The 21923-nt window shown below is 46.1% G+C and overlaps 1 protein-coding gene across 1 annotated transcript in view; it reads left to right on the top strand.

Annotated features, from left to right (window-relative positions):
* The window catches only part of itfg1 (integrin alpha FG-GAP repeat containing 1), a gene marked incomplete at its 5' end in the record, with an annotated part of 128326 nt that extends 106403 nt beyond the window's left edge, over positions 1–21923 (top strand). Inside the window, 4 exons of the mRNA XM_035629507.2 lie at positions 9209–9333; positions 13335–13417; positions 14145–14262; positions 20806–21923. Of these exons, the coding sequence (XP_035485400.2) occupies positions 9209–9333; positions 13335–13417; positions 14145–14262; positions 20806–20865 (386 nt within the window). The remainder of the gene's footprint in view (positions 1–9208; positions 9334–13334; positions 13418–14144; positions 14263–20805) is intronic.

The following is a 21923-nucleotide window of genomic DNA, read 5'->3' as shown; positions in this document are numbered from 1 at the left end:
CCTCAGTGTCACAACCGCAGTCAGCAATATGCACCGCTTTTCTGGCAGGCACGTCGGTGGGAGCCAATCATGAATTTGGAAGGTGCTGTGCTGTGCTTAGCTTTGTCAGACTTTTTCTTGTAGTAGGAAGTGTGCTTGTAAGCTTTTTTCCTGTGGTGACTTGTCAAAATATACCATTCTTTATGGGTTTTTAGATAGAACACATCATCACTCCCATAAATATGCTTCCATTGGAAATCCAGCCATTTCCCGTCGTTCCATTAACTTCTTTGAACCCGGCATATTTGGCTGTTGGTGCCACCCATCTGCAAATGAGTTAGCTGTCCAGAGAGAGCGAGTGTGTCGAATGGTGCCAAAGATAATCGTGCACGGGGAGGGAACAAAGGATGAAAGGAAAGAGAGGGAGGACATTTGAGAGAAAGAAGTGACAGAAAGAGGGAGGTCCGAGACACCCGGAGAGAAAAAAAGAGTGAGCGCTCACACGGTGGAGAATCATATCAGGCACACTGCTCTCTGCCCGACTGTCCAATTAGGCTAATGAGTTCGGGGGATTAGCAGTGGCTCATTCACACACACTCCAACAGCGCGCACACACGTATTGTACATGCATACATTTTCTTCTTTTTTTCCAAAGACACTCGTTCACCTGCAGCAACTCATCCACAGACATATTTATCATATCTTAACCTTTTAGGCATTTAGAAGATCCAAAAACAACGTTACATGCAAATCAAAGTGTGTGTTTCTGTGTGTGTTTGTGCTGAGTTGTGTTGGCTTGTACGTTCACTTGGAGCCTTTCATGTTGAGTTCTGCTGCATCATGCTGATGCCCCCAAGCAGAGTCGTAAAATGTCAGCCTGTTGCACTAAATGTCATCCTGATCTACGGCCGCAGAATACCCCCGTTCTCGGAGACCTCGCCGGGTCAATAGTGAGTGTTACCCCATCGCCCCAAACCGTTTTATTGCACCGTTTTACGGAAGATAGGCTCTCGAACCACACCGCGATTTCCCTCCCGATACGGGATCGGTAGGTGAGTGGGTGGATGAGAGAGCTGAACAGGTTTTTGGAACGGGCGACGGGGAGAGGTTTGCAGAGGATGGAGCTGAATGCGGAGAGAAAAGGAGAGGAGTGGGAATCAGGATGGAACAGAAGAAGAAGAAGAAGAGAGAGGCGATGGAAGGAGGAGAACACAGAGAAAGCTGAACAGAGCAGGGGAGAGGAGAAGGAACTGTTGAAGTGGTGGTGGTGGTGGCGGTGGGGGGTGGGGGGTTACCCTCCACTGAGACATGGAGAATTACTATTGATCAGGCTTAGCATGCTTTTTTCTCTCTTCCCTGTCTTTCACCCTTTCGCCCCCCCTCCTCCGTCTCTTTCTTTCCTCATCATTTTTCTCCTCCGCCTCCCTCCTCCAGCCCTCCCCTCGCTTTCAGCTGTCGCTTCTCTTTCATTTCTCACTCTGTAATCCCTCTCCTCTGTAGCAAGTTTTATGGAATCATAAATTGTGAAAGGACTGTTTAGCTTTTAATTTGTCACCATTCCTGCCAGCCTGTTGATCTGTCTCTAAACATCCCTAGATTTAAAATGGATTTAAAAGTGTTTGTTCTGCGTCTCGTAAAACTAAAACACAGGATCCGTCCTCCTCACTTTGTTTGTCGGATGGGGAGTTTTAAAACGGACCGTTTGACCCTGTTTTTGACATTTAAATGGACAGTTCAGTGATTTTGAAGTGGGGTTGTACGAGTTACTTATGCATAGTTAGTATGTTACCTTATGGAGATGCTGATCAGCGACGTCATTTGGCGGAGTTTGGAGGAGAAGTGGAAGTTGCGAACTCGCCGCGGTAGCTCTGCGTCGAACAGCTGATTTGCGGAGTGATACCCTGATTCTTTGCACCGCTGTGAGATGGCGCAGTAATACATGGTACTCTAAAGTACTCTTGAAAAAAAAGTGCAAACTTACACGGCTGACTGTTATAACCGAGAAGACCCCTCGAATTCAGTTTCACCAAAGTCTAGAAGTTTGACAATCTTAAGTGTAGCTGTACTTTTGGAAGCAAACATGATCATATATATATACTTTGTATCACAAACACTGCCTGAGAAAATATAATTTCTCTGCTTTCTATCAAGTTTTTGCATCTTTTGTTTTGTTATTTCAATGTTGCCACCTTGAAAGCTCTCCACTTGAAGGATTCTATTGGAATACCTTAGTCCGTCTATTGATCTCCTCCTCCCACATTTCAGTACTATGGACGGCGCCGCACGCACACAAACAGCGCTGTCCAAGGTCCTGAAACCGCAGCTCAGCTTCAGAAGTGAGATGGTGGTAAGCAAGAAGGGCCATTTTTGGTTCATTGGATCAGTTGATTTCAATGTTTATGACTTTGTTAGATGAGTTGGTGTTGTTTTCTTGAATAGAAATAAGATATTTAGGTATGACATCACTGAGAGGTTCCTTCTCAGAGTGAAGAGTGTGATTTCGGGCGTTGTCTGGGCGGACACTGGTGTCAACGTGCAGCAGGTGCAGTGGAGAAGCAGTGCAAAGCTGGGTGATGATGGACAGAACGACTTTGAAGCCTCCAAGGTCCTTCATGTTGTGTCATCATGAACACGTTCACACACACTCACAGACTCCCAAATCAATGTCCAGATCTTGACACTATCGTAGGGGGCTCTACAGGTGAGGCGGAGTGTGTGTGTTCGTGTGTGTGTGTGTTTATATACACTTCTAGCCCTCAAGGCTCCACCCTCCATTGCTGCAATTTGCTTCTTTTATCGCCATCAGGGGAGCAAATGGTTTCTATGGCGACAGGCACTATGAATTTCTCTAAAAACCTTATTTTTTTTCTTTCAGTTTCAAAGCCCTAGCGAGAGAAAGAGAGAGAGAGAGAGATAGTTTATGTTCACGTGCGCGTGTTTGCGTGTGTGTGTGTGTGTGTGCACTGCAAGCCAATCAAGTTTTTGACCATATTTAATTCCTTGATGAATGCCTGTGACCGTGATTCTTGGTGAATTTCTTATTGGATTTGCAGATGGTATCGTCTCTCACTTTTAACAGGAGCCTTTTGGAATATATTTTATCTTTAAATTTCCTTGCTCGTTCTGTATTTGACATATTCTCACCGTCTCAAAAATTCCTATTTCCTTCGACGCCCATCAACACACTCGGGTGTGTTTCAGGCTGATGTTAAACATCACCGTCCCCCTGCCCGTCTGTCTGTCTGTGGGTTGTAAAACCTCCACAAAGGGCAATGTTGTGATATGATTTGTGTCATAATACCTCAGCAGATGGACACACACACACACACACACACACACATAAACCTTGGGGTGTTGTAACTGCCTCAGAGGCATCCATGTCTCTCTCTCTGTCTTTTTCTCTCTGATGTTTCTCACTTTTTTTCTCCTATCACGCTTTCTCGTGCCCAGGAGGAAGTCAAGTTTGTTAGCTGAGACGAGCCCTATTCCCAAATCCTTTCGTTCGTCCTTCGCTGCCTGAAAAAATGTGAATCAGTAACGTGGGAACAATCAACATTTATTTCACCATGGCCCACACAACACTTGCACCACGAACCACAGTAGGTGATGTATAAATCATTACACAACGCTAGGTCTGACATCGTTTCACGGGCAAGTGCAGTGCTCTTAGCTTGTTCCAGTCCAGTATGGTGGCTTATTCATTCTATAAGGAGAAGAATGGATTTTATTCATAAGCACTTTTCATGACACCCAAGGACACGTTTGAAATATAATGAGACATTCAATCCATAAAACAAGAGACCCTGAGGGAGAACATTACAGAGGGAAGGGCCTGCTACACTGATGTCTCTGTCACCCGTGGTGCCGAGCCTGGGGGGGGGGGGGAATGAAGAGGAGATGGTAGGTGTGTAACTGCCAAGTCTTGGAAAGATTTTCATAATATGGGTAGCTATAAAAAAATATTTATTTTGTTAAGATCGACCAACAGCATTGTTGGAATCTGAACTAGTTGACGTGATGGTGAAAACCACCAGCACGGGTCCTGCGAGGATGTCAAGATATCTGTGAGATAGAAACGGCTCCGCTTTTGGAATTTGAAAGCAATGAATGAAACGTGCAGATGGAGAAGAGAAGCTTCTTCTTCATTCGGTGTATTTTACGTGTGTGTGCGCGCGCGTGTGTGCGTTTGCATCTTGGCTGCCTTGTCCTCTATGAGATGGCTTGTCGGTTGTCAGTCATTTGTGCATGCTGGAATTCTCTGCCAAGGCCTCCACTGGCTTTGCTGGAGGGAAATGGGACAGAAACACACTATGACGCAACCCCGTCACACACACACGCACACAAATCAGAGACACTCTGCTCTGCATAATACCCTTTTCCCAGCCGACCCATGTTGTGAAAAGGCTTCGTTCCAGCCGTGGCCACATTTCCTAGCCCAGTCTGCAACTGCTAAGCCAGGCTCCCTGTCTGCAACCTAACCCTGCTTGATCCTCCATCAAGCACATAGACACACGCACGCACGCACGCACGCACGCACACACACACACACACTCAAATCCATTCCACCCTGCTGAGTGGCCACATGTGCAAGCCATCCACCCTTTGCCTACACTGACAGGCAGCAGCAGTTAAAAACATCAAACTAAGACGAGGCTTGAAGGTCCAACCCCTCAGAAATCCTTTGCTGTCGAGCCCGATGGACGAGGTTCAGAGTGGAGCACTGAGCTGATTTAAAACGGCTTCACTTGCTGGATCCATCTCAATTCAACACCCCCGCTCTTCCTTGGATATTATCAACGTAATGAAACGACATTACCGCAGAAGCCCAGATCATAATAAGAACAGGAGTTGGTTAAGCGGATTTTGGGGTGTTCATAGGTGACAGATAGCAGCAGCAGCATAAGCATAACCATTCAGAACTGAAATTAAAATCATAAATACAGGCCCTGCTTTCTTGCTGGTGGTTGTTGGTCAGATCCAGCAGCTTTTTTTATTCAGAGCTTTTCTTTTTGTTTTGTGTCACTGTCCATGTAACTGCCCTTTATTAATATTTTTAAGAACTCTGAGCAACAGTGATGTGATGTTATGGCATGTTGACATTGGCACTAAGTACATAATATTGCAACTATATTAACATTGAAACACTTTCATCCGTGGTCCATATGCTCAATCACGATAGTTCAATCAGTGATGAACAATGATTTAACAGACATTTATAGAACTGAACATTTTTGAGATTGCCTCTTGAAAGTGCCAAGTGTCACCGCTCATTTGAGTGGATTTACATCATTACAGAAAGAACTACGTGGCAGACACGTCCGTGCCCAAATTTTTGCGATGTAAAAGTAAATAAATACTTTGCTAATAGCGATTCTTTGGCGGCTCTCATTTGATCGGGAGGTGAAAGCTGTGCGTCAGTATGTGGAGTGAAGATGTGACCGTACAAGAAAAGATTATAACAGAGTTGAAAATGTAATAAACGGATCAAGATGTCAAAGGGAGTCGTCGGTTTGCCATAATCAGCAGATGGGTACACTCTCAGAAACGGTTCTGTGTGGAAAAAGTACACAATGCCAAAAGAGCGGCTAGACTGAGGATGAAAGAAAACAATTTGCTTTGTGAAGGAAAAAGCCCGTCATGACTGCACAGCGAGGCGGGACTGCTCTGCAGGATGCAGGGGGACAAGTTTCCTTGTCAACGGCGGAGAGACAACTTCATGAACAGAACCGCAAGAGGATTCACCGCAAGATACAACAAACCCCTCAAAAAAAACCTCGGAAACTGCAGTTCACAAAAACACAACGAGAGAAAACGATCAAGGTCCGGAACGAATGATGAAACGAAAATCAACTCCGTCAAAAATGATTGAAAGCGGGAAAGTGTGGAGAAAATGACCCAAAGCTACAAACTCATCTATCAAACGTGGGGCCGGTGCTGCAGCGACGGGCGTGTGCAATACAGCAGGCCCACTGGCTGATGATGTTCACTGCCCACAGATGCAACGGGACACATTCAGACATACGGGAGCTTCACCGTGAACTCCGGTTCAGACAAATGCAGTGATTATGTAAGTTTGTCTTGATCACAGTCACGGGCGCGGCCGTGCGTTACGTGTCCATGGCAGTACGGAACATTTTAGTTTTCATTTCGATTGCCAGAGCATCACACAGTCTCTGCTGGTGTCAGACTACAGGCTGTCATTAGCTGCAAAGGAGTCTACACAAAGATATGTTATTATAAATATCTGTTTGACCCCCCCCCCCCCCCCCCCCCCCCCCCCATTTGTCACCCCGCATCATTACAATATATCTGTATGAAACATCATAAAATCTGATTTGTAAGCTCAATAGAGTCGAGTGTATACATGTGAAAAATGCGGAAAAAGAGCGGGGAATGGGCAATAACTTCTACTCTATTAAATAGATTACAAATCATAACATTACATACAAAATGCCAAAAGTCCCAAAGATAGCTTCTCTGTTGGATCAGGCAGGAGTTTGGAAACAGTGCCTGAAAGTAGAGGAAGCTGAGTAGTTGTCACTTTAATGTAATATCCCTCATTTTATTTTAAAACTGAATGTGCTGAAGCTCAGATCCAGAAGAGCAAAAAAAGATGTAACTGTCCAAATACTCCCGGTCTTTCCCCCCTTCACATCCTCCATTTCAGTGAACCTGTTAGGATTTTAGAATCCTGTTTACATCGTCCGTCATACAGCAGAACACAGCTTTCCACTCTACAGCTCTGGTGCACTTCTGCAGCCCACGTCCACTCACACGTGTGCCTCTCCGAAAATGTCATGACACCCGGGTTTCTGCAGGGGGCTTTGCTCTAACCTGAGCCGAGTCTGTCTCCATGACCGACTGTGCCCAGCTCCTCTTGGACTTGCACTAAAAAGGCCAATATTTCCGTCTCTCTCTCTCAGCAAAAAAGAGGGGAGTGATGAAGAGAAAAGGACTGATGAAAGGCTTGCTTTGGTAGAGGGTGGCAAAAGTGGACGGGTCCATTCAGCTTGTTGTGCACTAACACCACAAAGTAGCCACCACTTGTCCTATACCGGAGTTAGCAACTCGCTTTCACCCACTGGCTGATCATTTCTTTTCCCCTCAGTGAGATGATCCCAGGGTAAAATGGCACCTTTGTCCGTGCAACATGGAATAAACTGGACAAGTCTTTGTTTTAACTGAACTGAAGTTAGTCAGAGATTAAAGAAACAGAGGGAGAGAGAGAGAGAGAGAGAGAGAGACTGCTGTGCTCCTCTCGGCCTGCAATTCGCAGTCCATCCACATTAGTTCTGATCACTGGCTGCCTCAAGGCTTTCTCTCTCTCTCTCTCTCTCTCTCTCTCTCTCTCTTCTTCCCTCTCCCTCTCTTTCCCTCTCTTTGTTTACCACGTAGAGGTTGATTTATGTCGGCTGCACTTGGCAGAGTTGGGTGGCGTGGGCGAAGAGATGCAGCAGCTGAAGGGGCAGGGTGGGGAGGAGGGAGCAGGAGAAGGGGGAAAGCGAAAACGAGTGAGGCCAAATCGAAGTGATGTATCAGGGGAGAGGAAAGAGAGAGAGAGAGAGACAGAGAGAGAGTTGAGCTGAGAGGAGGAAACGAAAAACCAAGGGTTGGTTGGGAATAGTAAGTAAGGGGGAAGACGAGGGAGGATGGGTGAAGAGGAGACGGGCAGAGGTGTTGGACCGGCCTCGTGTGTCTCGCTCTGATTTGTATCTTTTGTAATGCCTCTTCACGTCAGAACACAAGGTCCCGCGCTGCAGTCCCTCTCGCTCCATCGCTCCTGCTGTGCGTTAACTTGTGCGTTTTAGTCTCATCCCTGACAGTCACGGTCAGGATGGATTAAGTCCGGGCTGATTACATTGGGTTGGGTGAAACTTGAGTGGTCTCTTTGGGAAAGCAGGGCCACTGCAGCTGCAGCATCATGAGATCCCTGAGTTGTGTTTACATTTCCACTGTAAAAGCTTAACGGCTGCCACTGTGTGTTCACAAAAATGTTTAGCAGGGACAGCAAAACACTGTGTATTCATGAGACGGAGATATTTTAAGATATGTGATTTTATAAAGATGCCAAAGATGAGTGCAAGAGAGGGACTTGGGTCAGAAGTTTAAAGTTTTGATAACTGGGAGTTGTTTTATGCTGTACCCTCTTTGCTTTTCTTTTCTTTTTTTGCACCTTGTGGACCGGGAACAGGAAAAATGGAGATAAATATGTATTCAGAAAACTGAGTTACCTGCCAGGAGCATTAAAAAAAAAGGTGTTGGCCCCACTCAGCCAACAACAGAGGAAAATCTTGAAAGCAGAAAAGCCGAAAGCATTGAATTTAAAGAATGGCACTCAGTGGAGTTCATACCTCGGCAAGGCCCTTAGATTCAATCCACCACTCAGATGCCAGTCCCTTTGAGTATGCCTGCTCTTCTTTCGTCAAGATCCATGTATTATCCCCTGCGTGGGAAATCTTTTAAAATATCGAAAAACACAACTATCGCATCTCGTAGTGTCGAAGAACGTGGAGAGAAAGAGAAATCCTGGATCGTTCCCATTGTCTGCATCCAAGTCTATAACAGGTTCTTGGTTGGCCCAAGCCCCGTCGCTCCACCAAGTTTCATGCAAATGCGTTTGGCAATTTTTGTGTAATCCTGCTGACAAACACACACTAAAACTGACAGAGGTGGAAACATCGCCTCCTTGGTGTCCAATGCAGTTCAAATGTATTAAAAAGAGACTGTACCTACTATAATGTTTACAATGTTCGCCATCTGAGTTAAGTAGGCTAGCATGCTAAATGTTCCACGCTAAGTATTTGGTCATAATCCCAAGTACGGGACACTTCAAAATGTGGACCCGACTGTCAAGAGGAAATGCCAAGGGATCCCCAAAGTTATTGTAATTAATCCCGAGGGAGACGCGCACAGATGCACCAAATTGCACGGCAATCCATGCAGTAACCTTAAAAAAAAAACCGTCAACCTCACGGTGTTTCAAGAGGAAGGCGATCACCAAGGTCAGTTCTAATCCATCCTCTGGAATCCATGATCACTGTCGCCAAACTGAAGGGCAATCCATCCGATAGCCACTGAGATATTTCAGGAAGGGAACAAAAAAATGCCCCGCCCGAGACAAGGATCATTAGTTTTCCCAATACGGTTACACTCTGTGTTACGAAAGTATAAATCCTTTTTACTGACGTTAAAAAAATAACGTCCCTTTTCTCTCCCTGTCTTTTTGCAGCCGGTCAGTTGAGCCAGTCGGCTCACTTCTCCCTCCAGCTGCCCTACACCTTGCTTGGCCTCGGACGCAGCGCCAACTTCCTGGACCACCTTTTTGTCGGCATCCCCCGGACGCCCGGAGAGACGGTGAGGAAGTGTATGAGAGGGTCATATCCCGCTAGAAACTGCTGTGCGGCCTCCTGGAATATTTGATGCATATCCTTTTCATATACGTAGGGGTGTGCGTGATACAGCAGACTGAGAAAAAGGAGGGAGGGATGCTCAGCTCGACTAATGTAAAAAACCCCTTCGACCCACTGGGCACAAATTGAATCAGGAATATTTGTTTGATGAAACGTATCCTAGAATACGTTTAGTGCCACTCGTGTGACAAATGAAGTCGGTTCTGGGCAAGGCAGGGAATTCCCTGAACACAACTTATTTCTCTTCTCAAATTAGAAAATCCTGGACAGCAACAGCAGTCCCCCCTAATCTTGCGAAGATATTCGATTTAATGTTGTTTCTTTATCCCAGCGCCAGTTAATGCAACAAAAAACAGTTGACCTGAACATAGCAGGAGCATGGGAGAATGCTGCAGTCCACAGTTTTACTTAGAATTTGTATAGTTCCGTTAGTTTGAATCCTCACGATGGGCTACATGCACCAGGCTTCGTGACGTACTTCTGTTTCAAAATAATGCTGCTCGTCCGTTTCCGCTCTGTTTACCGTTTACCGTGTTTACTCACTCGTTCATTCAGAGTTTGGTCACCAGTCCACCAAGGAAAATGTCCGAAAACGGGACGTTTTCAACAAACAGACGAAGACGTACTCAGAGCGCGGCCGTGTCCCACTTCCCATCATCGAAATTTAATGGCGTACAAAGTTTTCACGGGCTGCCGACCCGCCCCCGACCTGAGGAGACGACGGCTTGTAAACACACGCCGGGATCATTTCTCCGCCACCTCTCACACGGAGGTCTGCAGCGGACACCTCGTTACCGATCAGATAACGAAAACAGCGTCAGTGTTGAACCGGACCGGAAACAGTCGAGCGGTATTAAGTAAAACCCGGAAATGGTTGTGCAAGTAGCTTATAAGACTCCTTTTTTAATTTAAGGTGAGTTGGGTATTTTTTCAGCTGTCGCAAACAATGTTTGGATATGGCAGGAACTCCTGAACGGGCTTATTTTGCAGCCCTTTACGGCAGATAAACTTCATGTCCCGCGTGTAATGTATGGCGTGATTGATGACATCGCCTGGGGAACAGATGACGGTGCGGGCGGGGCGCCTCGCTGCGACTCAAATACCAACACTCCCGCGTCTTTGTTGTTTTTTTTACTTTGAGCTTCAAACGCATCTTTCTTGTAACAGCCCTGCGAGTCGAGGAAGTGTGAATGACTCTCCGGATGCAGCCCGTGTGGGCCTCTTCTGTCGCTCCACCAGCCCGCGTTATGTGAATACAGTAAATAATTGATTGTTTTCATGGTTTTAATCTATTCGTCGGCCACATTTCTACACTACCCCTCCTCAAATGTCAACTCTCTTCAGCTCAGCTCTCTCACTCTATCAGCATGCATCTCCACCTCTGTTTTCTCTCTCTCTCCCTCTCACGTTGCACTTGTCACAGTGAATATGAGGCGCGACGGGGCCTCTTTTTTTCTCCCTCCCTCCCGCGTGGAACCAAGGTCTCCGTCAAGCAGCTGATTAGAATTGCAGATAGGCCAGTCCAGGACTCTGAAACCGTAGTGCGCCGAGAACACTCATCTCAAACAAGCTGCTTTGTTGTGCCCCCCCCCCCCCCCTCCACACACTCCTGTTTTTTCTGTGCATCTTTTTTCTTTCTTTTCTCTCTCCATTTTGCCTCCTGCTCGCCCGTTCCTTCTACAAAGTGAATTAATGAATGTGGTCCATTATGCAGAGTAGATTTTTTATATATAGTTTTTGTTGCACCCAGAGGGGTTGGGGAGTGGAGTTACTCCATCACATCTACCTGTAACGAGGAGGAGACGCTTCGGGAATGTCTTTAGGAAAGAAGGGGAATTCTTAGAAATCCTGACCGCCACACCGCCCTGCTCAGCGGGGCAGGTTTGGATCTCTCTGTTTGTCAACTCTCTCCCTCTCTCTCTCATTTCTGTTTCATCTCTCCCTCTCTCTCTCCATCTTCATCTCTGTCCTGCTCCCATTCTCAAACTTTCCTCCCCACTGTGCCCTTCACAATTTCCCTCCTCCCGACTGAGAGTTCCTGGCTGCTGCTTCACAGAGGGAGAGGTTTTTGTAAAATATACTTGTATATCTTCCATCTTCTGTCCAATCGTGCCTCTCTCTTATTCAGCCTCTCTCCTCCTCTTCACTTATCTCCCACCCTGGGGATTCCCTTTGCTGCTCAAAGTGGTTTACTTCACTAATCAGTCCCCTACTTGTCACTCTCACTCTCTCTCTCTCCGTCTGTCTCACCGCTCCATCGCTGTATCTGTCTCCCTCGCTCTCGCTACAGTGTGCCAGTTTCCCTGGCTTTGAACCAGAGTCTCGCTCTTTCTCTCTAAAGACTTTGGAACACTTTTTCTCTCGCAAACAGCCAGATCGGAATCTGCTCCCAGGCAGCAGCGGTGCGGCCCGACTCGTCGGCAGCTCCGCTCCCCCGCCAGTTGCCGCACCGACGGCGGCGCTTTCCAAGAGCTAAGCGACAGTGGCTGGCGGCGAGAATGTGCTCGTTACGTGAAATAGCGATGCCGTTGCTGCGCGCCGATTCAAAATAGCTGCGAGATGTGGATCCTCCTCAACTGACGGAGAGCCACAGTTAAAGAGCAGTGGCACTTCCACATTCTGCCAAATGTAGAACAGGAAATGAGTGAATTTCCTCCCGGCTACAAGCATGATTATAGCTTTCGAATCATTGATGTGACGCCCCCCCTCCACCACCACCGCGCCCCTATTCATATCTCCTAACCACTGTGAACGCTTAACCCATGATGAGCCTGAACACAGTCTTGGATGACGGGGGGGCTAAATCGGGACACGAGGAAATCTGCAACCGATGATGGTGCTGAGTTTTTCCCCCGATACCAAAGCACTATTGAATCAGGGGTCGAGTACAGTCTGTGTCTCTATCTCATACTGGATGTTATCACTGCTGAGCCTGAAGGCGGCAAACTACTGAAAAATGAAACTTGAACTTGTGCAAACATATTAAACACAGTGCTGCAAGTCACTGCGTTTAAGTCCTGATGGTTAACTCTGTTTTAAAAGTCCTCTCAGAAGAGTCCTCAAGGTTTTTATGTCTATACCGCATCATGGTATGTAGGAAGTGGGAGGAAGCCGGTGGACAGAAGAAAGAGGACGCAAACCCAAAGGACACCACGTAAAAAACCTAAACGTAACCAATCAAAGTACAGTGTTCAGTAGGTGCGGGTCAATGTGTTCAGGGGTGGAAGGTGAGGGGCACAGCCCTGAGCTAGGACGTCCCAACTCTATCTCATGAGTTTGTCCTATAGTTCATATTTCCTGTTCATCTGTTATCTTGGTTCTTGTGTTTATTTTCACTTCCACTTATATGATGGAGCCTCAGTATATGTTGTCTTATCACCTCTAATAACCCGCTTCCTCCCGGGCGATGGTTCCTTATTTTGCTCATTATATTCTCCGCTATCAGTAAATCACGCAATCGACCGCGTCGCGCGCCCCTCTGTATTATTGTGATGGATGAAAAGGAGCCTGAGTTCAACTGAGAGTTTGTACGTGCAAGGACATGATAGACAGAGACTTGGGTAAAGACTTGTCCTGAACTCTCTCACACAACCACAGATGCAAATATGCAATCTATATGCACACACAAGCACATCAGGAGAACATTGTCGTGCCCCGAAGCAACGTTCATTTATTTCGAGTAGCAGGTTGTCTGTGTTGTAAACGTACAGCTTTAAATAGCCACACCGCAGTTGCTAAAGAAAAATCGGGGCCCCTATTACTCTGCCCCAGAGGACTTAACATACATACTGAGCGTGTATGTGCATGTGTGTGTGTGTGTGTGTGTGTGTGTGTGTGTGTGTGTGTTATGGAAATCTGCACGTGATTGCTAGTATTGTTGCTGTATTGTATCACAATATACAATGTGCATACTCAGTTTTCATGTGTTTGTCTCTATCTTTCCAGAACATGCGGATGCAGGAGTGGACGGCCATCATCCCCAACTCCCAGCTCATTGTCATCCCCTACCCACACAACCAACCCCGCAGGTGCACACACACACTCTGAAATGTTACACTGTACAAACTCATTGTCCTTATCCATTCAGAGCTTCAACCGCCTCATCTGACGCCACTTAACGACATTTTCAAGTTAATGTTACTTGAGCTCGATACAGATTTCTCTCTGTTGTGTGTCGTTACAAAGCGGTGCCCAGATGTGAGCAATTCCAGTTCTCCTTCTCTCACACACACACACTGCGTCCCACCTCATAGCATGTATTCTAGTGTCATCATGGTGTTGTTCACATGCAGCCCGAGCCCCAGGAGGAGCTCCAGATGGTCACTTGGCAGTCTGCACAGACAAACGCACACGTACGCATGTGCTCCCTCCTCCATAGGGCCTCTGAAAAACCGTACACTCGCCGAGCTCGCCAGACCTGCCGTCACAGACACACACCCACATACGCGCCATGAGTGAAATGAGATCCAACCTCTGGTATTCATCCCACATACACTACAAGTTGGCAGATTGTGATACGATATATTTGATATATCATTGAGGCTGAATTGCTGGAAATACATCAATTTTCCTGGAGAGTAAGAGCGGAGCTTCATTCTGTTTGACTGTGACAACGAAGCGAAAGAGATATTCATTTATTTATTTGAACCTAATTGGGACACAGTCTCTACTAATGCGCACCATTTGGTAATTACATTGTCTTTTTTTCAGTCCAATAAAACTAAGATGAAACTTGCATGTTTTCTCTCTCTTTAGTTGGAGCGCTAAGCTGCACCTGACTCCCAGCAACAGCGTGCTGCTGACGGCCATTGTGCTCATCGGAGTGTGCGTCTTCATCCTTGTCATTATTGGCATCCTCCATTGGAAAGAGAAGGTCAGGACACACACACACACAGGCACACACACAGACACACACCCAGACAGGCACACACACCCAGACAGACACACACACAGGCACACACACAGACACACACACAGACAGACACAGTGGTGTGGTTAAATGCTGGCCTCTCGTCCTGCGTCGGGGGGGTTGTGTGTGTGTGTGTGTGTGTGTGTGTGTGTGTGTATGTGTGTGTGTGTGTGTGTTTGAGAGAGAGAGAGAGAGAGCAGATTGGTCACAACGAGCAGCAGATGGGTCTCACTGTCCCCATCCTGTACTCTTCTAGCCTCCAATTGAGACACACATACATGATTTCTCTCTCTCTCCCTCCCTCTCTCCATCTACATGGCCCCAACCTGGAAGGACGCTCAGCAGTAATTGCCTGTTTCTGTCCTTTCGGCATGGCAGATCTGCTGTTCATTACGGCCATAAATACACTCCACGGGGAGCCGGTGCATGTTGTCTCCACGCGTGTTTCGTACTTTCGCCTCCTCCTGGTCCGGTCGTTATGTTGTTGAATAAGACACGGTACAATCGTGGCAAAATGTACCTTGACGTGGCCCCGGCCGACGCCACGCAGACACAAACATTAGTTACCCCGGATTCTTTGGCATTACATTTTTTCCCGGCTCCTTGGATCGTCTTGTTTTTCATCCGCACACACCGTGGTAATGCTGACTTGCTGGGCTGAGTGGTGCAGTGGAGTCGCTGGCATCTTGTCCAAGCCATCTGCGGTGCGAGTGTGTGCACTTAATGTGTGTGTGTGTGTCTGCGAGCAGGATGGCATGTTGCACGCACACAGGCACTCTAATTGTCTTCTCTCTGGGAAAGAGCCGTGAGCATCAGCTTCATCTGAACCAAGTGTCCCCTAAAAAAAATAAAAACATGGCTGGTGTCTGAATCAAGCGTCTCCGTGAAGACGAGTCGGCTCAGGTGGGTGGGAGGAGATTGTGTGTGTGTGTGTGTGTGTGTGTGTGTGTGTGTGTGTGTGTGTGTGTGTGTGTGTGTGTGTGTGTGTGTGTGTGTGTGTGTGTGTGTGTGTGTGTGTGTGTGTGTGTGTGGTGTGTGTGTGTGTGTGTGTGTAATGAGGGGAGGGAAAAAGGGAAATGAAAATGAAAAAAAAAAACTGTTCACTTGTATGGGCTGGCGCCGGTATACTTCACTTGTATACTAAATGTGGCATGTTCACACGGGCTAAATGAAGAGTTTGCAGGACACAAGGACGCATTGATCACTGTGGTGCCTTGTTCCTCACTCCCTCGAGTCTCAAGAGTGGTCGCTGTATTTTTGCCACTCTGATAACCCCTTTCAATATTTAACTTCACAGCTAAAGAAATCAGGTTTTTGTTAAAAAAACTTCGGAGCATGACACGCGCATAACATCTAACATTGGCTCAGAATTCCAAAAGTAATCTGGAGAACTTGAATTATTATATATGTATTATCAGTTTTCTAATTGGTGTAATTGCAACCTTTCTGCTGCGTTTGCAGCACATGCAACCGAAAAATATAGGTTCAGAGATCTATCTTCTCACTGAAGTTCTCTTGGGGACTCGGCGTTGACCTGTGCACTCGAATTTTCTAACACAATTGTCCTTCAGTCATACTGATCGTGTCTGTCCAAGCCTTGGAACTGTGCCAACTGTCAGTCACCTCACGTCATCTGTGCTAAAAGATTAAACAACGCTGAAACCTGAAATAGCTCATATTTTCAAGACGTAGCCATTTCTAATTTAAGTGATGCTACAGAGTTCTCTCTGCCCCCTGAAGCCCGGCAGTATTGTCTGTACCTGGTGTGGGCGAACAGAGCAGAACATATAAAATGTCTATAACAGGCTACAGCTTTCGATAACGAAACACATTTGGAGTGTTGGACTTGGCCAGGCTAATATGGTGTAACCTCCTGCGCGCCATCCAGGGAATGGAGACCGCGGGTGAATCCTGTATATACCGGTCGCTAATGTCCTCCCTCGTGTCTCATCTTCACCCACCTCTTTCTACGACCGGGCGTCTGGTAGGGTCAGGGCGAGCCCCGCAGATTGACATTTGGCATTTCTGCGTGTTTGCACTGCCGCCTCTGGTATTTGCTCCTCTAATAACAAAGTCGCGTAGAGGGCAGGAGCTTGCGCTGTGCTTGCCTAACTGCTGCAGCTAAACAGCGGCTCCCGTGAACTGTCATGAAATATTTGCTGCGGTAATTGTGGGTAATAAACAGAAATATCAGTGGTTGGAAAGGAAAGGAAAGAAAGGCGTTAAAAATTGCTGAACAAAATATGCAATGTTGCTGAATCTCTGGTCGTCTGACCCGAGATGCATCGTCTTCATCCAGGCTTAATGAGTTGATATTGGATCCCAGTGAGACCACGACATGACTCACTGGCTCTCCGCCTCTCCCTCAGACACAGACGCACCCACTGCGTCACTGAAACCTTTTGATTGACACAAATCAATGCCTCCGCAGCTTAATGATGAATCTGGCCCCGAGATGACAATTTGCTTGTATTCCCTGGATGGTCAATTAGACCAGGCTCCGAACGCAGCACAGCCCAGCGGCTCGGTTATCCAAAGGAAGGGAACGTCACATCAAGCCATCTGCTCCTTAAAACGTGAAAACAGAAGGGGCACAACGGGAAGCACATTAGTCAGCACCATGGAATATTAGACAGGGCTCAAGTCATTTTTCACCCAAAACCATCTTTACTGCAACATTCGGACACAAGTGTCATGAACCACGATCCCCCCTCACCTCTGCAGGTGCATGCTGTTGAGGTCTCACTGCAAACAAAAACACATTTTTCATTTCACAATGAACACTATAACACATCATAAAAAATACTATCCTTGTTCTTCTTCACGCCTGCGTTAAACGTTTCAAATTAATTATCTAAAGATGGATTATAACCCGGAGATTACAGACTCCCACAGCAGTCTGGGTTGTTTTGCTGAAAAAAACAGTGGTTTAGGAGAATTGTCAAAGCCCTAATTCAGATACTTTCAAATCTGAAATCTGCTCTCTCTCCATCCTTAGTTCATCACTAATATCATAAAAGACGACACTGTCAACAACAAGAGCAAATGATGCAGATTTTTTTTTCATGCTGAACTACTGTCAAACAGTGACCTCTAAAAAAAGTATGATAATGTACTTCAGTCCTCTAATCCTGGGCCCCCTCAAACCTCATTACACTGTCATATAAAATAATGTCTGTCCTTTTCTGAGCCATTAAGATCTCAGGGAATTAAAAAGTCGTCGTGAAACTTTAAAGTGGTATTCCATGTAAAATTAGTCCCTTTGAGTGTTACCTTATCCGCTGCTGGCTTCACGCAAATATTGTACGTTCATCATTTTGCAGCAGGAGTTACTCTGGTACAAGTGTGGTATGAAAAGAAAGATAGTTTTGATGCTGCAGCATTATGAAGACGGAATGATAACCAATTGATTCACAGCCCTGTTCGTGGCGGTAAAGCCTTATAACATTTCTACTCAGCACCTACTACTGTTTGTGTATATGTAGTGAGACATCAGGCTGATCCAATCCTTAACTTAAGTTCTCTGTGTGTGAACTCTTCAGAGATGCAGTTCCAGAGGCTCGCCGTCAATAGGCTAAACAATCATGGTGACCTGGTGTCAACTACACCCAATCAGAGTGCAGGACTACAGCGTAGTTGGGTGTCTCTCCTGGTGAAAGATCATGTAGTGTGTGCGATCTTCTCACACACAGTCAGTCATGTAGTATGAACTCAAAATGTTTGCAAGACTCCTGATCCAAAGAAAACAAGTCATGTTGTGTGAACTGCACAGTGATCCTGCGACTCGTTGTGTAGACTGATCTTGGCATCAGGGCATTGGAGTGTTTGCTGCTGCCAAGCTCAACGGTGCAACAGCACTGACACAGAAACAGTGTTTTGAGCCGAATTTTGGTAAAAACATCAAATTACAGACTTTTTACAGCCAAGTTTCAAATCCACAGGGTGTTGGTGTGTGTGAGTGTGTGTGTGTGTGTGTGTGTGCGTGTGTGCGTGTGTGTGTGTTTAAGTTTAAACTTTGAAAGAGGGGTTAAGGGAGGAGTGCTCTTTGAAAGGAAAAGTAGGCTATCCTGGACAGAGATAGTATTTCAGTGTTCCTTCAGAAGCTCCACCCCGCACAGAACAGTCTTATACGGTGAGAACGAAGTGGACACTCTCTCTCTCTGTCTCTCTCGTAGCTGGAGCAGAGCAGAAACACTGAAATGTAACACACTAAGGCCGGGTGGTATCACGAATATATTCAATGTATCGCGGCTTGTTGTACACGAGATGTATTAAATGACTACATCGTGAATACCCCGCATACAAATTGTCACGGAAAATGTTGCTATGTCGCAGGCATAAGACTTGCTTGGTCTTTTTGCCTGGCTGAGAATAATACTGTTGTGTTAAATTTAATCATCATGTGATAGAATGGATCAAAGGGTTAAATTATGCATTTGTGAAGTGCTTTAGAGGAGATTTAAATATATCGCGTGTATGACAAAAATATATTGCGATATTATTTATTGGCCATATCGCCCAGCCCCATAACACACCATCAAAAGAAGAACTGGCGTGAGTCCATTGTTTTTTACAAAACTACACTGCCTGAGGAGAGACTGACTTTCTTCGTTCCCCATTTACAGAGCCAGGGCTGTGTAGGAAGGAACACGCACATTCAGAACAGGACTGTGAGGAGACATTCCCTGAATTTTTACAGAGAGTGTATTGGATTAGAATCGCTGACTGTACGGTCCCCGACAGCTGCCTTCCTCTTGTGTTCAGAAGAGAACTGCACGTCGTCTGTGCGCTGCGGTGGTGACGTCCAAATTCTGCACGCGCCGAAAATTTCCAAATGGCTTTCACAGGCCGTCGTTTCATCGGAATGTATTCGAGTCTAGGGGACAGTGTTGGCTGTCGGTTCAAAGGCGTAAACAGAAAGTATGAAAAATTGCTGCTGTGGTCCGGACCGCTAGGAGCATGTGATGTGAACGGGGGGCCCCTCTGGGACGCGGTGTGGTGTGGGGGAGCGGTGGTCCACGCTTGCACGTCTGTCAGCTTGTTCTCAGCTCAGCTGTGCACGGCTGCCCCCCGGGCCATCACACCTGCCTGTCCGTCTCCGTGCCCAGATGACGATGATAGCCTATTGGCTACAAACACACTTGTGTTATCCCTTTATAAACACGTGTCCTAACAAGACCACCTCGGGTTCACACAAGGACAGAGTGTGTGTGTGTGTGTGTGTGTGTGTGTGTGTGTGTGTGTGTGTGTGGGTGTGGGTGTGGGTGTGTGTGTGTGTGTGTGTGTGTGTGTGTGTGTGACCACATGTGATCAGTGAATGTAACCGTACCTCACACAACTGGCTTCAACACTGTAGCTGTTCCCACAATCTGAACACATTCAGTTGGTCGTGATCACTGAGGGACATATCGCAGCTCGCATATTCTGGTTTAGTCTATTTTCTCAGCTTGACGTTGAGAAATAATTCAGAGTTTACTCAATGCTCATACGCACACGTGTGCGTGTTGGCTACCGATTTCCTACTGGATTTTAATCAGGTCTGATGTTAGTATGAATAACTTGTAGGTGCGGGTTAGTCAACGGGTTATTTTGAGTTTTATTATGGTTAGAGTTTAACGAAAGACATTTTCACCGTCTGTGACGTGTACAGTTCCCATGACTACAGGTGTTGTTGTCATGCATCATGAGCAACAAAGGCACTGGTTACCTGTTTATAGCAGTGTCTAATAGTTCACACACACACTTCTCCGTGTCAGGGTACGATCCAATTGTCAAATGTGCTTAGGAGGTTTCCTAAATCTTGAAGTCACCTGGAAGTATTTGATCAGCAGCCATTGTAAGAACTGCTCTGATTCTCTAAATGCGTAGGAAAGGAGCTTCAATGCTTCCTTTCCTATCTCCTATAGCATAAGGTACACTGGACTTTCCTATGTGAAAGGAAAGGAGAAATAGACACTCGAGGTTGAGAAGGGTAGAGCCCACTTTTTAATAAACGTCCCCCCCGGCTGGCCTGTGTGTTGTCATCACTCGCCCCCAGGTGTTCTTTCGCCTCCGCTGGTTTCATTTATTTTCTGTGGGGTTATGGATGAATTAAGCCCATTAATCTGTCACTTTTTCGTTGACGTTATCTAACAAATGCAACATGCTGCTTATTAAATGTGCAACAGGTCAAGCAGCTCACTTAACCCAAGAAGATTTATTTTTGTGTGGCAGTTGCTGTTTTATGTGAGCTTTTACAAATGCTTGCAGGTGAAGAAGTTAAGTGTGTGTGTGTGAAAAAACACCATATACTTAATTTGATAATTTTGCTAACAAATTTTACAATGGTAAACACACACACACACACACACACACACACACACACACACACACACACACACAGAGTCAGTGGTGCTGCAGAATCTACCCATCAATGACATGTCCTGTGTTTATTGTCGCAGACAAACATTATCGAAAGAGATTCAACTTGACTGTTCATATTTCTGTCTCTTCCTCTGTGTTGACCAGAAAGCGGACGATCGAGAGAAGAGGCAGGAAGCCCACCGCTTCCATTTCGACGCCATGTGAAAATGGAAAAGTGCATCATGGGAGAACATGTTCTCCTCTACTCCTCGTTTGCCCCAACCCCACCCACCCCCTTCACACACACACATTTTCACACTCATTTCAAGGGCCAATAAATGGATCCTCATTTGCACCAAAACGTTTCTTTTTGATATTTTTTTCCAGTCCTCAAGTCAGATGTGAAAAATTAATGCTCCATTTCATTTATTCATTCCAGTGTTAGATGTGCGGGAGCCGCAACAAGGCCATGGAGACAGAGAGAACTCCTAACGGAGATCGCACGGGAGTTTAATGCAGGGAGTTTCTTGGGACTGGCTGTAAACAGCAGCACGAGTATTTTAACAAACTGACTAATTTTTTTTGGAACACCCGACAAGTTACTAGCAATGTTACTTGAAATCTGTGTGTGTGTGTGTGTTACTGTCCATTGTCTTTGTCCAGTTGATTCGCCTCTCTCTTTTTCCATTTGACTGAGATGTTGTAAAGAAATCGTTCAGTTTTTTGTTTTTTTTACCTGGGAAATTAAACTGAACTGAATTCTGTCATATCGACCTCGGCCCTGCAACTGCAGCAGCGACTGGTGCAAAGCAAGTGAACAAAAAATGGACAAGAGATTTTTTTCCGCCACTAATCTCCTCGAAAAATATGATGAATGGTCCGTCAGCTTCGCTGAGAGCAAATGAATCTTCTTCACACTTGATGGTATCCCAGTGCATCATGGGAGTGCCAAAAACAACAAAAAAAAGGAGTTTCTGTGTTGCAATCTGCAAACGTCTAATGCTACTGCACCGGGGCCCGGCGCCGCGTCCTGACGCCGGTCCTCTGGCTTTGTTTCAATATGAAGGTTTCATCGTCCTTGTTGTTATTTGAAAGTCAATCGGTCCGAGCACTCTGCTGTGTATTTATTTCGCGAGAATGAGCTCATGCACTTTTTTTTTTTTAAACTAATGATTAACAGTGGCTGCTTGTATTTCGTTTTGTTTTGTGGAATTTTATTTGTAAAGTGAACGTTGAAGCTACTAAATGTGTCGAGAATAAAGGTTTGTCCTGTTTAAAATCGA

Source organism: Scophthalmus maximus, chromosome 4 (assembly GCF_022379125.1).
Source record: "Scophthalmus maximus strain ysfricsl-2021 chromosome 4, ASM2237912v1, whole genome shotgun sequence".
Lineage (NCBI taxonomy): Eukaryota > Metazoa > Chordata > Actinopteri > Pleuronectiformes > Scophthalmidae > Scophthalmus > Scophthalmus maximus.
Note: the sequence above shows the minus strand (reverse complement) of the source record. Positions and strands in the feature narration are given on the sequence as shown.